The 17868-nt window shown below is 44.3% G+C and overlaps 1 protein-coding gene across 2 annotated transcripts in view; it reads right to left on the reverse strand.

Moving 5' to 3' along the window:
* IPO9 (importin 9) overlaps positions 1-17667 on the reverse strand; it is a 42922-nt gene extending 25255 nt beyond the window's left edge. For both annotated transcript variants that reach the window (XR_012996983.1, XM_076357861.1), the window contains exons 1-7: positions 17496-17667; positions 7364-7425; positions 6628-6714; positions 5453-5654; positions 4913-5001; positions 4542-4628; positions 2763-2882 (exon numbers count right to left, since the gene is read on the reverse strand). Coding sequence is in view for 1 of the 2 variants with exons in the window: in XM_076357861.1 (XP_076213976.1) it covers positions 2763-2882; positions 4542-4628; positions 4913-5001; positions 5453-5654; positions 6628-6714; positions 7364-7425; positions 17496-17667 (819 nt within the window). In the remaining variant the exon portion in view is untranslated. The remainder of the gene's footprint in view (positions 1-2762; positions 2883-4541; positions 4629-4912; positions 5002-5452; positions 5655-6627; positions 6715-7363; positions 7426-17495) is intronic.
* Positions 17668-17868: the final 201 nt, after the last annotated feature.

Here is a 17868-nt window from a genome sequence, read left to right on the forward strand (position 1 = left end):
TTTAAACATAAGCGAAGAAGCACTACAGCAAGGTTGTAAGATACTTTAGACTGTTGGTTAATTGGTGCTCTTGATATAATTACCGCATACTAAGTACATCATAATTGCATTCCCTTGCTATGAATTTTGCCTTAACTCTGTTACCTGTCATGTTTAATCGCTCTGTTTCTCTCAAAACAATCAACAGTGGCATGTTCAACAACAACAACAACATTGGAACCGGGATTCAAGAATCATTTAGTTGCAGCTCATTCATCCTCAGAGATATGAATTTAATTCATGCTAAGCTATCAAACAACAAAACAATGAATTACGCTACTGGTATTTTGTTCTAGTCCACGTGGTTGAAAAGATTTTTCTTGTGGCCAAACCTCCCATCTCCTACAAGGGTTAAAGGCACTGACTTTCCTGCTGATAACTTGTGACTACACTTGGAAAGATTCGGGACAAATTAACAATCAGTGGTTCACCATGATGTGATCCAACCTACTTACTTTCTTAAACAGGATAACTATCCTAGCGGATCAGGCAGATGTGTACACTTCAGTATTATTCATGAAAGCTTTCGACACTCTCCTGCATGATGTTCTTATATGGAAAGCAAGACGTTTTAGGTCAAGGCTGCCTCTGATTTCCACCAAGAACTCCATGAACCTTGGAGTACAAAGCTCTCGAGACAGGGAAGAAAAAAAAAATTTTAAAAAAAATCTTCTTGTCATTTGCTGCATAGCACTTCACTAAGGAAAAAAAGACAGGATTGAGTTCGCATCTGGTTGAAAATGTACTATAAAAAAAAAGTCTCAATCCCCTCCTCCATTGCATCAGCATTTCGAGGGGTTTCTGTAATGATCTCATCTGTAGAGCCGGCTTAACTAATCCCTTAAGGTCTCTTACTTCTGCATTACAATGACTATAAAATCCACTCTTCTGGAAGGGAAGGCAATTTATGGGTCTTTCACCTGAATCCCTTTTCCCTTAGAAAACTGGTATCATCAGCTTAGAAACCCTAAGTGACAAAATCATTAATTGCCCTGAGTCAACAGCCAGAATACTCATCTTTTCACAAAAAGCCTCCTACAAACCACTTGCCAGCAGAAGATCTCCTGAATTTACTGTTTAAATCCATACTGATTTTCTGTTGCCATCAATGCCACCCAACATACAATAGTGCACTCAGACCGAAATCCTCTCCTGTATTGCACCTACCTAGCAGTGGCCAAAAGCAGATGCCCACACACAATTAAAGGAACAGAGCAAGAACATGATGACATTTCCTCAAATAGCTTACCAGCCTGTCACATCTTTCCAGAGACTACTGCTGTACATCAGTGCAGACATAAAAGTACAAATAGTTCTAATTCCAGTAAGCATTGTTACATAAATAACAAAAAAGTTATCAAAGCTGCAGAATTTATGAATGTAACAAGAACAGAAGAACTGGTCTATGGTTAGGGTAAAACTATCAATTACAACTGCTTTCCATGTAGGGTGAAAACTTCTTCTACTCATTAAACATCCAAATGTATGTATCTGGAATCAGAGATTCAGACATTCTTGAGCTGCAGCCTGTTCAAATCAAGATTACACCCTGAAGAGTATCCCCTTCATGTTAGCTTTCCTCTTCATTACTGTCCCAGGAATCCCAGTGCAAAGCCAATGGAAAGGAAAAAATACCGCAAGAGACACTCTCCCAACAAAACCTGCCAACATCCTACCCCAAACTCCCTTCCATTTGGTGCTGCACAGCAAGAAACAAGCTCCTGCTGTTTCCAGTGTACAATACCTGCCACCCCTTTCTGAGAAGCAACAGGATGCCATAACCAGGGTACTGCTGCCTTTAACAGGGCTAAGAAAACAAGTTCCACGACACAGAACTTCGTAGTTGCTAGTTTGTTCAATACGATAGCATCCTCCTCCATCTCCCAGCATTTATTTTCATGGCTCCAGCACAAAGCTGGTCATTATGAAAAACTTTTGATGCTTGTCTTCAATAACTCTTCCTTATTGTTTTCTTCAAGGTTGAATGGGCCTCAGCCGTTCATCTTCAGAAACCTGTACACTATGACCCAAGTCTTGCTTATCCCAGCACATGTGCAAGTAAATGAAAGATCTGGATTTGATTCTGCAAGTCATGTTTTTGAGCTCTTCTCTTCTCTCCCATGTTGCAGGCAGCACACCCTAGAACTCCAGTGCTTTCCCAGCTGTTGAAGGGATCTCCATACCTACACTGGCACTCTCGTCCCCACGCACTAAGCTACATGCACACAGAGCTCTGCAATCCAATTTTCTTTCTCTGGGAAACCAGGAGAATACAAAGACTTTCCATCTCTCTTTTGCAGAGATAATTTAGTATTAAAGAGCAGGCAAGTTCTAGAAAAGTACCTCCACATAATAAGCTTTTAAAACTTCATTGCAGCAGAATTCTGCAGCATCTTTAGAAAAGTCAGATATTTAACTACTGAGTATGGTGTCCAAACAAGATGCATCCAAGATGTCTTAGATCAGCAAATGCCAAGGACAGGTAGTCCCATGGATCGATCCCTATGGATCATTTTATGGACAGATCCCTATGGATCTCATCATAGGTATCTTCAGTACAGGCAGAAAAATTTATTTCAATGTTGTATGGTGCTGGGAGCCAAAAAACTTCACTATTCATAACATGAGCAGTACTAGGAGAGGTGACATGCACTCAAGTTTCTCCGTGTTCCAGCACATCTGGCAGTGTATTAGTATTCAATTCTTTCTTTATTTAAACTTACCTTTAAGACTTCCATCTTAAACCCGCTGTCTGATGTAGGTCCGTCAGGCATTTGCAGGGCCTGAACAAAGGCCTCTGTGAACTGCTGCACCACAGGAAAAATCAGGACTTTGGCCGCACCCTGGTTACAATCAATGCAAGCACAGGTGAATACTAGATACAGAACCCCCACATCTGACAAGTAAAGCACTAGAAGCAATGGAAATTGCACTTTTCTGCCACAAAACCAAAGAGGGACTCATGGCAACTGCAGAACGTCGCAAAGTCTTGTTTCAGGCATCACTTTGGCTCTCTCCTCATGCTTGGAACTAAGCTCAGCTGAATCCCACCCTTCAAAATCACACAGTACAGACTGCTACAAAACACACACCTACATCTAAGCTAATCGCTTCAGACTCTAAATAGAGATCCAGACAATCCAGTCCGGGGAGTCTCGGGAGTAGCGCACATCCTCCTGAAGAGGCACTTTCATTTGATTAGATGAATCATGCCCTGTGCCCTACCGTCTGGACCTGCTCCGGGCTATAAAAGAAACCTAGGGTGACTACGACACACTAGTAATTACACTGAACCCTGTGGACAGCATTTCTCTCTCTCCTGTGCCACCTTCCCCCAAACCAAACAAGCTCTTTGTGAGCTGAGTATCAACAGCTGTCCTGAAGATTAACCTGATGATTCTTCCTAGGAAAATGCAGTAAATATTTTTCCAGATGTCAAAGCACTCCATAAGCAGTGCTTGGCAGAGCAAGTAATATTGGACAAAAATAATTTTATTGAGAATATTCCTCATAACTCCATAGCTAAGACAGCAAAGTTGTATGCTTAAATAAACTATGAAATACCACCTTAGCAATTTATAGAAAAAAAATAAAGAGAGGCAATCTTTTAAAGTCAAATTTCAATAGAAGAAGTTTTGTTTACAATGTAAAGGACACTTTCAGCCCTCCTCCAGAATAAGACAGTGGGGAGCTATTACTATCTTTTGGATATGGGTACCAGCTGCATGATATTATTGCATAAGTAACCTTGTCAGCACAGTAGAGATACGGTGTAACTATCAGAACTTCACAAAAGTCTGCACTGAATTGCTCCCTGTGCAAACAGGGAGGAAACAGCAGATATAGCCACTCAGCAACGACCAGCCACTAGATCAAGAGTCTCCCTTTCCTACCCTCACCCCCCAAAAAGTTAAAAAGAACAATTTATTGTCTGGGGAGTGCTGGGAAATCCACTTGTCAAAGGCCATATAAAATGCAGATGTGCTCAGAGCCAGACAAGAGACTCGTGTATAAAGCTGCTTAATTGCATAGTGTTTTTCTTTAAGAGCTATTCTTCCAAAATTTTGTTTGGTTTGGTTTCCACAACCCCTTTAGGAACAAAAGGCTAACATGCATGCTAAAGCAATTGATGAAGTTCCAGGACTTGTAACCAACGCCTCGCCCAAGGGCCAGAACACAGAGTTCACCTGGAGACTGGAATCTATGACAGGGATTTCCAAAGAAAGGGATGACACACTATCTCCTCCCCTTTCTCTGAGCTGTTACAAAGCATGTCTGTTGATAGGGCACAAGTTAAACTTAATTATGGAAGCCAAGTTACAGTATCAAGGCATGCATGCAAAGGAGGGAGTTAACCATGTTAAATGTATTACACCCTATTCCCCAGAATTACAGCTGACAAAGTATGTAATTCTCCAACATTTCATTTTCATATTAACAATTATTTAGAACCTTGCTCAGTTTGAATTCAGTGTATGTTGTAGGGTAAGTTAAACTCTTGCCTTTTCCAGTTCCTCCATGTTACAGATCATATGGGCACATGTGGTAAATATCTCCACTGCACGTGACCTTGTGCGAATACCATACACCTAGAAAAAGGTTTAAATAATAGATCAGGAACACAAGATACTTTTATTTCCTTTAATTTTCTTTTAATTGTATTTATTTTTTGCTTTAACTCGATTCTCTTATTTTATCATTGGCTTCAACATTTCTGTTGAAACATTAGCTGCCATCAACTATCACATCAAGAAAATTCTTTAAGTCTAACTCATGCTACAGTACAGCTTAACCATTAAATCTGGAGTTTCTCTGCTCCAAGAAATATTCCCACTAATGCCATTCAGTACCAACTTAATAGTGAAGACCATACCTCTGCCATTGTGAAAATTTTGTACATCTCTGGAAGAATAACAGGAGCAACAAGTGGCATCTGTGTGTCTGTCACCTCCCGCGTAAACTCTAGAAAAATTAAAAAAGAAGGGAAATTCTTATAAAAAAACAAATTGTAGGCAATAGCAACAACAGAATCTTTGGGAAATACTAACACCATATTGGAAATACATTGATTCGTACTTGACTAGACCAGTGTCATCTGGCCTACCCATGGCAATCCTTGAAGGCAAACAGAAAAATCATCACACTAAAAATTGCAGGTATCTGGAAAACAGGGTGTTGCAATCAAAGTTCCTTCTGAGCTGTAACCTGTAGCACAGAACTTTCTTCCTCAGTTTTCATGACATCTACTGAGCATGCAATTCAACAGTGACTGACAGGCATTAACGCCCAGCAAAAGAGAAGCAGCAAACTCCAATTTCTTCAATTTGGAGTGAAAAGTGATAGGATACTAAAGTAAGGAAAAGCCTAAACTACTTCCTACATCAGCGTTGCCAAAGCTCTTGCATACACATACCTGTAAGCACTCTCATGGCTCCATGCACTGCATTCACATCTCCGCTAACCAGCATCTCCATCAAGAGATTGAAAAGCTCGGGCCAGGCTTCAGGCCAGTCCCAGTGGGCTATTGCTGAAACTGCATAAGCAACACTCGAGCGCACTTTGCTGATCGATTCTCTCAGCCCATTGGGTAGGAGCTCCCTAATAGCAACTTTTGCCTGTAGAGAATAACATTATTTAGCAAAACAGATCCCCAGTCATAAAACAATTTAATTAAAAAAAAAAGTATACCTATGACTGTATCCTGATATTGATTCAACATTGGTTTTACAAAATGAACACTCACGAGACAACAAAACCTTGCATGCTACACCCCACAATTTTTTTATGGAAAACTGCACAGTATGTTGTAACATAGCACTCTTCTCACACAGAGCACTCGGCCAAGCATACAATAAATAGCTCACAGCTGCAATTAGATAGGATGTAGATATCTACATGGAAGACATCCAGAGTTAGCCGAGATAAATCCCAGCTCCAGTGTCAGGGACTATGTTTGCTTACTTTGGAAGATTTTAGTAAACGAGAACTAGTCACCCAACTCTGAAGGGACAGGAAAAAAAAGCCAGCACTTCTGGGGCATAATGCACAAGATGTATTTCAAGCAGCTATCTCTGGATGGGATGAATCATACCCTAGATGTGAAAGACGGTTCAGTCAACAGTCAAAGTGGCAAAGGACTGGTATCTCTGGCCATTTTAGTTGTTATATACTCTTACTGAACAGATTTTTAATGAAATCCAGCAGACCTTTAAACTGAAATCTGTCATGGGAAAATAGCCTTTAAGTCCCAAGCTGAAAAACACAAGATTTAGCAAATCTCTGAAAAAGGACTGCCAGAATCAGTATTTGTAAAACTTACAAAGCAGCTTTCTTCTACTCTTGCTCTTAGAGCCGCAGAAACATTATGGCTGAACTTTTCCTACAGAAATTAGCCCAAGCTTCTCAAGTCTAGTGTTGTTTTAAGCAACTGAAAACAGATTTTCAAAGTGGAAAACGTCAGAAAACCTTAACTGAAGCCATTAATCCTCATAATACACAAGGGCACTGACACATTTTAAACCACCCACAAAATTAACATTCTTGATGGATAAAGTGTCTCAAAGTAGACAACATGAAACCAAAGCTTACCCTTTCTGTGGTCTCTGGAGGTCTAAACTTTTCTGACTGAGAACACCAGTGAGTTTCCACATACTGTTTCAAAATGACAGATGCTAGCTGTATTAGAAGAGAGGTCAAGAATCAGTAACAAAACTTGCAACCACGGTGTCACCCCTGACCTGTTTGCTCAGTCTCCCATGCCATCATGCTGCTTTTAGAGGGGTGACAGGGCTTGCAAAAAATGCAAAATCTTTGTGAAACGGACAAAAAAAAGTTACCGCCGTAAAAAGATGAACTGATGGTCATTCATTGAGCAATGATGGCCTGTACAGCACTCTGACACAAGGCAGCAGCTTTATTTCCCCACCTCTAAAAAAGCACAAGATATGGGCCACATGGTTAACTAAAGAAATACAGAACCTAAACTTCCTTTTCAGGGAGGAAAACACCTACAGAAAAAGCTGCTGCAAAGACAAGTCACACTTCTGCTTGCTGATGCCTACCATCCAGCTAATAAGTTGTGCCCGTTCCCAGTACGGTAGTGTCTCAGCACCAGGTTTAAGTCCAAAAAGCACTACTTTCAAAAAAGGTAAGTTTATAACACCTGAATAATGCTGAAAGTGATGGCTCTAGAGAAATGTAAAAGAAAACAGAGAAACAGTAATGGAAAGCTACCTCAAATTTTTCACCTGGAAACATGAAAGAATATTTTGAAAACCAAGGAAACTACCATCAAAATTCTTTCTACAGTTCCAGGTAAACTCACCTGACGGATGGCCAGAGCTCCCTGGGGATCTACAGTCAGTTCTGCTAAATGAACACCAAATTCTGCAAGGGGAAAAAAAAAATGTTGGTATCATAACTTTTATTCCCACACAGCAAAACACATCAAGATTTTTGGAGAAAGGCATCATACCAATTGAATGACTCATATGTGGGAAGAAGACGACAATTCCAAAGCGTAGCTACTCAAATGAATCACAAGCATTAATTCTCCCTTGTGCTTTCTGCATAAATTTAATTTATTTTCTCAGCATCTTATTTCTTTTTCTCGTGGGCAAAAAATTTTGCAACGCAGGTTAATAACAAGCAAATGATTTACAACTTTTGAAAAAAATCTTATCTACAACGTAACATCATCAGTCAAGTCCCTACATGAGGGATGCATGGATAAGATCCAGGATGGGGTAAGACAGAAGACTGTCAGCCAGCAGGCCCTTTTCAGACAAGCCAGGTTCATCCAGAGAGTGATTTGGAAACATCACTTCAGCCGTCCCAAAACACACCCTAAGACAGCTCAGAATGCACCAAGCGCCCTCCTGAGCAAACCCTGCCCAAGCACACTGACACCAGAAACTGCCTGTACAATCATTCAGGCTGCGGGACCTTCTCCAGTAAGAAATTTGTCCAGAAAAAGCAAGAACTTCTTTTAGTTGCCAAGCAAGTTCTGTAACAAAGTCAAAATTAAAACGCTTGTACCAATTCTATTGATGACTGAGTGCAGGAAATAAAAACCAGGAAGAACAGCTGTTCTGGTATGGTAAATCCATATGCCTCGATAAATTTGCTTAAAACTGCAACTTTAAGTTCCGGGTAGCTGATAACTGTACTAAATACTTCATTTAATTTCACTAGTCTGCTTAAGAAATGCATTTGTAAGGTTTTAGTTCTAGAAACTGTGGAGCAGAAGGTATGCCCCGAGGTCCCGCTAGCACAACCTGACTCCCATGGACAGGATAAACGTGCTTACAGCATCCCTGACAAAAATGTATTGAAAATTCTTCACAAATGTGGTTATCCGAGTTTCTCCTAATATCCACCTCACTTGTAAGAGGCTTTTCTGGGTTGGGAGATAATTGCCTCTCACTTTCCCATGCTTACACTGAACATGCCCAGTTCCTTCAACCTTTCTTCATAGATCATGCATTTAAAAAAAAAAAAAAAAAACGGGAAAAAACCCCTCTTATCCTAGCTGCAAAAGCAGGGAGCCTCATTCTGAGATGTACTTAACATAATACTCCTCTTAACTGTAGTAGTAGTAATTATTCTTCTAGCTGTCTGCAATATTCCAGACTTGAGTATGGCATTGCATTTCAGCCACATTTTTAAAGTGTATAAATGAACTAAGAAGCCAGAATAAATGCAACAGCTTCACATAGTTTCAACTCACTACTATGACTCTATTTTGCAATCTTTAAATCTGGTTGCATATATGCATTTGATTTTTTCCTTTACATATGGTACTCTGCACTTGATTTACAGAATTTTGTTTCAATTATTTCAGGCCATCTCTCCAATTTTCCAACATCTTTTTAATTCTGCTCTCCAAGCAGATTGCAGTGCCATCATTAGTAAACTAAAGGTGTACTCACTACTGCAGTGACCAAGAGCTCTGTCTTAAAAGCCCCTTGGGTTTCACAATAAGCCACCGATAACAACTCTACACACAGGTTATCAGCCAACTGTGCATCTTAAAATATTACAAAACTGTATGTTCTCAACTGATAAATGACCACTGTGGCAAATTCGTATCAGGAACCCTGCTGAACTCAGATCATTCATACCCAGCGCTTGCTTGTTTAAGCAGTAAGCCATCTCTCCCATCAAACAAAAATTAGATGGATTTATCAAAAACAGATCATATAAAACTGTATTAGCTGTGTAGCATTTATTTATCCTATTATGTTATGGACACTGGCAAGCTGTTTAATGAGCTGGTCCAAGAATCTTTCCAGGGATTGAAATTATACTGCTTGTTGTATAGCTCACTGGCTCCTCTTTTCTCAAAGAATTGGTCTATTATTGTTTTTTTCCCAGTTGGGGAAACTTTCTGTTTTTATCATCAAATAAAATGATGTTCAAATGCATCTCTTCATAAGTGCTTCCTCCACTTACATTTTGTAGACTTGAGATATCAGAAGCATCAAGTCTTCTACCCAAGATAAGGTCTGTAAAACCAAAAGGTTAGAAACTTCTAACGAAGGCCCTGACATAGGGAACACTTAGCAAACACATTTCCTCCCAGCTCTGCTTCTTCTCTCTGTTAACTTCAGTATTAGTGAAATCCAACTCTCCTCCTGCACAACCAAGCTCCATCTACCACATAAACAGTTTACATAACCTACTACCCCTTCACCCCCAATTTTGTGGAGAAATTAAGCTGGATCAAACCAAAAAATAGTATTAAGCAAGCAGGGAGGAATAAACGAGCAGGACTTTCTACTGAATCGCTGCCCTTCACATCCTGCCTTGCTGAAATGGGCCAGCACTGACTGAGTCCAGCTCAGTACATCCATACCGAGCTGGTTCAGGAGCTGCTACAGGTCCCTTTTTTAGTTTTCTCTGCTGGGGGCAGAGACAGGCACTGGCGGAGGGAGAGGCCATGCTAGCTGCTGCAGCCAACACAGGTGAATCCAGTGCCCCACGGCTGCCAACACTTCAAATTAAAACAACATTCAGTTTGCAGAGACCAGATCTCAAAACTGCAGCAGCGTCAGAAATCGAGTTCCCTCTACGCAACATCTGCCCACCCCTTGTGCATCACAGCCTTCAGCTACACAGGCGCAGACAACATTTTCCACAGGACTGGTTTTCAATAACATCATCATAAACTAATTCGGGTTGAAAGGGACTTCAGGAGGTCATCCTGTCCACCCTCCTGCTCAAAGCAGGGTCAGCCACGAGGTCAGAGCAGTGCAGAGCATGGAGGGCATCTGCAGACAGACTAGGAAGAAATATCAAGTAAGTACCTAATGCTTAGCCATAATTTTACACACTACAAATGTGCTTCTTTGAGGAACTTCTTCAGCATCCATCATGACACTCAATGACTACTCTAAAAGCACTCTTTTTTTCAGCACACCTCTGAAAACTACAACTGTATTTTCCTCACTTCTCAGAAAAGGACAGAAAGATTAAAGCCAGTCTTCTCCAGCATCCGTGATGGCTTTAGGTATCTCACTTGAAATCCCTTCTTCGCAACTTCTCACTACATTCAACATATCTGCAGCATTTCACAGTACAAATAACAGCATTTGCTTCCGTGAATACCCCTTCTTCCTGAAAGTCAGATATCACATGTCCCAATGTGGCCATTTCTTGTTTCAATTTCTCTGTTAAAAATTCAGTTCAATGTTAAAATGTTAACTCCTGTTAAGAAATTCAGTGCAATTTATCCATTCACAGGATTTCCACCCATTTCTGCCCATCATCTGCTCTACTATAATTCAAGTTACAGCCAAGAAACCACCCATACAACCACATATTGTGGTCCTGTTTGTAAATTCTCCAGAATCCCTCCTTCCACACAATACCATAAAATCATGTATTCAAGGAGGTACCCAACGCAACACAGAAATTACTCTCGACACCATATGCATCAAGACAGTTATGTCGGAAAGGAGCTGACCATAAGCAAAAACATGCTGAACTGGTGAAGCACAAGTGATGCTACAAGTTTCATGCTATCATTGCACCTACAGCTGTTCGCCTGATACAAACGGACAGCAAACCGTATCGTGCAAATATCATCAGAGAATCAATGGAGTTTTAAAGCATCGAACTAAATGTGCTGAGCCATCTACTCTGGAAGAGAAGACACTAAAAGAACATTTACAAGGCCCGTAAAGCCAATATTCAAATCTGAGATCACGTTCAAATCAAAGCATTGGTTGTCTCCTGCACATGACTAGTCTCAAACAAGACGGACAAGAAACTTTAAAGAGGGTCAGCATGCCCAGATTGACACGAGTCAATTTGCCAAGGTCAGCACCATCTTCACAGCCACCTGCATATCTCAGCTTCTGGCAACAAACGACCTTGCAAAGGACTGAACCGAAGATGCCTTTTCATACACAAGATGTCACAACATAAGCCACGCTGAAGACAGCCATATGCCTTTTCTACCTGCAAAAAGGGCAAACGGAAACACATAACATAGCCAGGCAAAAGAAAGGCAATCCTCCAGCCTGGAGCCATTCATCTATCACCACCACACTTCCAGAGCACAAGAACAAATAGCTCAGAGACTTAATACCGTCACCATAAAACATCAAACTTGTTATCTAACCAGGCAAGCGGGTAGCAGTATTTTTCAACTGTATAAGAAGTTGGCATTAAAACTCCTTATCAGCATAATTTAAGGACTGTGTTACAGACATTGCTCCTCTCAATAGGGTCAAAGAATGATGCCTCCTGGTGGACATTCATGTCCTTCAGAGTGACGCTGTCCCTGCTCTGACATTCCTGGAGATGGCTCGGCCTCCATACGTGTTCTCTGATATAGTAAGTGAAAGTGATTATTTTTACACATTACAGAATTATCCTCAAGTCATATGACGTCAGTTGTAGCGCACACACGTATACCATCAGAGGTGGGAAATGATGTTACCTGGATGGACCAGATAAAAGGGGAATGGAAACACCATCCCCGCTTCACCAGGAACAAGTCGATGGCGAAGTCGAGCCAAGTTAGATGCACGCACAGCGGTACTGCTCCACAACCTGGAGCTCTCATTTCTCCTGCCTTCCCCTGAACAGTCTCAGACATTGCTTTTATTTATGTTCCATTAAAACCTAGAGACAACAAAGGTCATCAGGTGAACCTTCATCTTTCTGGAGACCGACAATAATGCATCTCCCATCCACAAGCTTTCAGGTGGTGCCTATTCCCACACTTCCTCAGCAGACAGAAGATGCAGGGAAGAGACTGAGTCGCTGGGGACATGTTTGGAAGTTGCTGAAGTGTGACATGGCAGGAGGAAACTGCCACCATGTCCTTACTCCAGAGCTGACATCCCATATTCCTCCAGAACAGCTGTATCGAGTCAGACAGGAGACTCCTCTTGCACAGGTCAGTCTGTTCCAGAGGCTTACCTCTGACTGCATTTCTACCCATCCCCTCGTACAAGCACTGGCCAGATGCACTGTAGAGCTGCTTCAGGGAGCTCAACTGCATCCTCACAAAAACACTGAACCATCCCAACCTGGCTAAACCCTGCATGGAGCAGAGCAGGCGCTAGCACAGAGCAGCACACAACACACGGGGAGAGCTAACTGTTGTATTGGCTTAACTGTATTACACAACCCACCCGCAAGCAGCTTAAGAAAAGAGGGGAGGGCAGAGCAACGCTTCGCCCAACACACGCCCTCAGAAATCCTGGCGCCGAGAACCTGCTGAAGCAGGTGTTGTATCTGACCTGTGGGTTTAATGGTTCTTGACAAGTTTTTTTCCTCCAGGAACGTCAAACCATTTTTAAACCATTTCTACCTCTAACATCCAACAGCGATGAGTTCCATAGTTTGCACACTGGGGGAAACAACCTAATTCCTTCTACTTGCTTCAGATTCATTTTCATCTCACGTTAGCTTTATGAGAAGTCACAAATAATCACTCCTCACTCACCTTCTCTGTCACTTATGATTTTAGAGTCTCCATCTCTGCTAACTCTTCCCCAGGCAGAAAAGCCAACGTATTCGCTCCTGAGAACAGAAGCTTTTCCACACCTCTGTGAATGTCTCTGTGCTGCATTTTTACTGCCCTGCTTTATCCCTCCGGAGAGCAGCAAGCCCGTAAAATGCATGCGGCACTCGGACTGCAGAAGCATGAGGAATTTATGTCGCGCTTTGTTCTCTGTTCCCTCCTTAACGGTCCATTTGGCTTTCGGAGCACAGCACAGCAGTGAATGGGTATTTTCAGGAAACTCTCCACACTGACAATGGGATCTCTTCTCCCAGTGGCAATAGTTAGGACAGCCCGTTACTTTTTAAGGTATCATCTGGGCTGTCTCCTCCTCCCCGAGCATTACTCTGCTGACCACCACTGACCTCCACCTACCGTTTGCCCACTCAACTCACTCTTGTGAAATCATTCTGTAATTTTTGCCACTGATTCTCACTCTGGCCAGACTGAACATACAGCACTATCAGCAACTTTGCCACACCACTATTCACTCTTTTCTACATCATTTACGGATGTGCTGAACAGTCTGGCTTCACGTGGGACTCTTGATTATCTCCCCGCAGTGTGAAACATGATCAGTCACTTCTACCTCATCTTCAAGCTTTTAATCGGTTATTAATTCAAGAGCTGTCCCCAGCAGTTTAGTTTCTTCAAAAAGTTTCAGTAAGGGAATTTTCTAAAAGCTGTTTGGCAGTCCCAGGACTCCTTCAAACAGCTCTTCTATTAAACACAGATCGACTCTGCCACAGCAATTGCATGTACCCAGCTCTCCTCATTCCAACTCTTGACATGATTTTAACCATTGCAGGCAGTGCAAAAGCCACACCAACTCACCTGTAACAACCTCAACATTCACCCCTCCACTCCCCACTTTAGAGCCCTTACTAAAAGCTGTCCCATGTTTACCAACTTACATTTATCTGGTCCGTAAGTGACCTTAAGTGCCAAGTTTTACAGCACAATTTGTAGCATGGTAATTTAATGTTTGAGTCCCTTTAAAACGCTTGGAGATCCATCCTGTAGCACTTGCTGTTTAAAGTAAACTGATACGTGAACATGCTTCTACTCATGCTTCAACTTGACATGGATTCTCCAATGTGTCTCCTGTAGAGGCCTTTTGATGTGGCAAGTTAAGTCAACACCAACACAAGGAATTCAGCTTTTCTGCAGCCCTATACTCCTTGAACGTACCTTGCACACTTGTCACCTGGTGGCCATGCACACTCTCTGAAATGCTTTCTGCTTCTGCAACATTTGAAAGCATCTAAGTTTTTGTGTCTTTAACAAGTTTTTCCTCAATTTTTTTTGCCTACCTTCATTTTTCATTAGAAGTGCCAATATTTGTGCTCTTTTCTACTGCCTCACTTTTACTTTCAGCATCTTCTTTACGCTGCTTAATGATACTATGTTTTTTGTTTCTTTAAAGTATTTCTAACACACATGATCTACATTTCTTTACCTCAATAATACGGTGTTGACAAACACTGTATTCCTTTAGCTCCTCCTCTTGGTTTTTGCAAGTTTCTCCATACCAAAGACAGCACAGAAAGGAGAATATAGCTTATTGCTCCCGTGCTGCTTGACTAGGACAAGAGAGGAGGAATCACAGAAGCGCAGAATAATTAGGCTGAAAGTGACCTCAGGAGGTCTCCAGGCCAACCCCCGTGATCAAAGCAGCATCAGCAGCATCAAATCAGGTTGCTCAGAGCATTTTCTAGGCAGGTCTCGGAGATACTCAAGGATGGAAATGGCACAGCTTCTCCGGACAATCTGCTCCAAAGCCTGGCTCTCCACAGTGAAAATAATTCTCCTTATATCCAGTCTGAACCTCTTGTTTCAGTTTGTGTCTGTTTTCCTTCATCCTCTCCCACCCCCCAGTGTCTTGACAACCTCTTCATAGTTACCAGAAGCTGCTGCCAGATCCACCCCCAAAACCCTCTTGTCTCCATACTGGAAAACCCCTCTCCCCCAGCATCTCCTCATGTGGCGAGTGCTGCAGATCCCCAACCGACTTGACGGCCCGTTGCTGAACTCACTCCCGTTTGTCGCCGTCTTTCTTGTACTGGGGGGGTGGGAGCAAAACTGGACAAGTATTCTAGATGTGGTCTAACAAGTGCTGACTAGAGAGGGCTGATCACTGCCTCTGATCCTATTCGTACAGCCCAGGATGCAGGTGGCCTCCAGGGCACACTGCTGGCCCTGTCCAGCTCGCCGGCCACCAGGATTTCCAGGCCCTTTGCCGCAAAGCTGCTCCCCAGCCAGGCAGTGCCTGACCCGCATCCCTGTGGTGGGTTCTCCTACCCCAGGTGCCGAACTTGGTATCTGTCCTTGCTGAATTTCAGGAGGTTCCTCTCGGTCCATTCCTGCAGGGCTCTCTAGGCAGTAGCCCTGCCTCCCCTCCAGTTTGGTGTCACCTGCAGACTGCACGAGAGGGTATTCTGCAGCCTCCTCCAGGCCACGGGTACAGGTCCTGCAACAGACCTGTGCAGTTCTGGGATTGCAACTGCAGAGAAGTACTGGGTGACTTTAAGATATTTGTAAAACAGTGAAAAAGTAGAAGCGTAGATGACTCCATTCCTCTTGCCCTTGACGTTATCTACCAAATCTACCAAATGTAATTCTGTTGCATTCCTCAAAGGGGCTCTCAAAGGGACCTTAGGGACATCCATCACCCTCAAAAAATATTATTTTCTAGAATCACAAACTTGATTACATTTCTTGTGGTAAGATTGACTGTTTGGTGAAAAAAAGTTGCCACCGAAGAGCATACTGACTGTGGTAGCTTTGCAAGGCAAAGGCTCTATGGGTCAATGAACCTCACAGCTCTTCCAGACTCGTACTACTGCAAATGCTGTCAAATCACTCATTAAAACCTCCAATAGCTGCAGTGGCAACACACAGATTTCCTGGTAATGCGTTAAGGAAGACTTAACCTGAGAGTGTTACAAGCACATGTTAAGGGACTGCATAACAAGAAACATTTTATTAAACAATTTGCCTTCCTTTCATCACCCTGATCTCATTCCCAGAGTAACATAATCACACCACTATTCTTGACCTAGTCACGTCCTTACACTTTCCTTCTCCTTACCATAAACCTACTTTGATAACATTTCTGACCTAAAGTTCAGGAGCAGAAAGACTTTAAAACACTTCACAAAACACTTTCAGAATGGCACAATCAAAGGTAAGGCTACATTTCCAGGAGGGTCCACAAACAAGCAGCCCATCAAGCTGCCAGGCCACAGGCACAACTTAGGGCCAAGGGCTGCAGTGCCACGCTCTCCAGCGCCCAGCTCCCATAACGGCAGAATACCTGCCAATCTTCCAGTAGTTTCTACAGATTCCAGTTCTTTGGGACGGGTCATAAAATTTAAGCTGAAGTGAAATAAAACGTTACCATCAGTAGGTTTTTAAGTGTAGCTTCCACCCAGGAAAAGCAGCAAGTGCATGAGCTAGCTTAGTGCCACCATAAAAAGGCGAGATGAGTAATGGAATAATTAGAGACACTGTTTGAATTTAGGGTGCTTGCTCTTTTAACCTCTGTCTTTTCAAAGCCGTAGGCTGGTTGCCATCCAGCTCCAGTGTCCTGCATGTCCTCAGCTCTCCACAACAGATGCTCGAGTGCCAGGAGCCCCGTCGTAGGAGTCTCACACAAGACGAGGGTACAGCTACATCCTGACCCCACTCAGCCTAAAACATGCCACGTACAGATGACGACCTGCAGGACGTGGGCACACGCACAAGGGCACACACATCCAGAGGCGGAGAGGATCACTGTAGGAGCGGGACAGGGCCTGCAGACAAACACGCAGCAGGAAGGCTCTCCGTGACCATCGCGCGAGCAACCCTGGAGACTTCGGCTCAGGTGGGAAGAGGTGCCCAAAGCAACAGGCCCGCTGCTTCACCATCCCACCTCCCCCTCCATGTCCTACCACTAGTGAGCTTAGAGTGCTCCTTGGTCACTCAGTTCTCACACAACACCACGGCCATTCCCTACAACTGCCCCACGGCCATTTCATTTCCCTCTTGCCCCACTGACGAGAGCGGTACCTTGAAGAAACCCTGCTGCGGCTCTGCCCGGTGACCTCGCTGCAGGCCGGAGACAGCCCTAGCAAAGTCCCACCGGCGAACCCGCAGCTGAACTCCTGAAGCGGGGCCGGGGCTGCTCAGGACAAACCGGGCACACGCCTACAGCCGGTAGGAAAGCAGCCGCCGCCGTCCGCTCCCCGCCGGCCCCAGCGCCGAAGCTGGAAGTTTTGGCCGAGGCCAACGCGCGGCCATGAGGCGCCGGTACCGGGAAACGCTCGGGGAAGGCGGCGGCGGCGGCGGCGGCGGCGGCGGCGGCGGCGGCGGCGGCCTTTCCCCACCCGGACACCGCCGCCCCCCCCCCCCCGCTTCGCTCCGGTCCCCTCAGCGCGGCCCGGCCCTCACTCACCCTCCGTCACCTCCAGCACCTTCACCTGCTCCTCAGCGGCGGCGCGCACCGCCTGCACCGGGCACAGGATCCCCGTCAGCGTCTCCACCAGCGCCTCCTTCAGCCCCTGCGCCACCGGCCCCGGTCCCGGCCCACCGCCACCGCCTCCGCCCGCCGCCGCCGCGCCCGCCATCGCCCCCCCCCCCCCCCGCGCCGCCGCCGCCGCCGCCGCCGCGCGGGCTACGGGCCGCCGCGCGCGCCAAACGCACGGCACGCACGCACGCACGCGCGCGCGAGCGAGCGACGCCGAGCGCCCCGCCTCGCAGAGAGGGCGGTGGGGCTCCGCGCGCCGCTCACAGCGCCCCCCGGCGGCGCGGCGGGATCGGTGGCTGTG

Source organism: Aptenodytes patagonicus, chromosome 22 (genome assembly GCF_965638725.1).
Source record: "Aptenodytes patagonicus chromosome 22, bAptPat1.pri.cur, whole genome shotgun sequence".
NCBI lineage: Eukaryota > Metazoa > Chordata > Aves > Sphenisciformes > Spheniscidae > Aptenodytes > Aptenodytes patagonicus.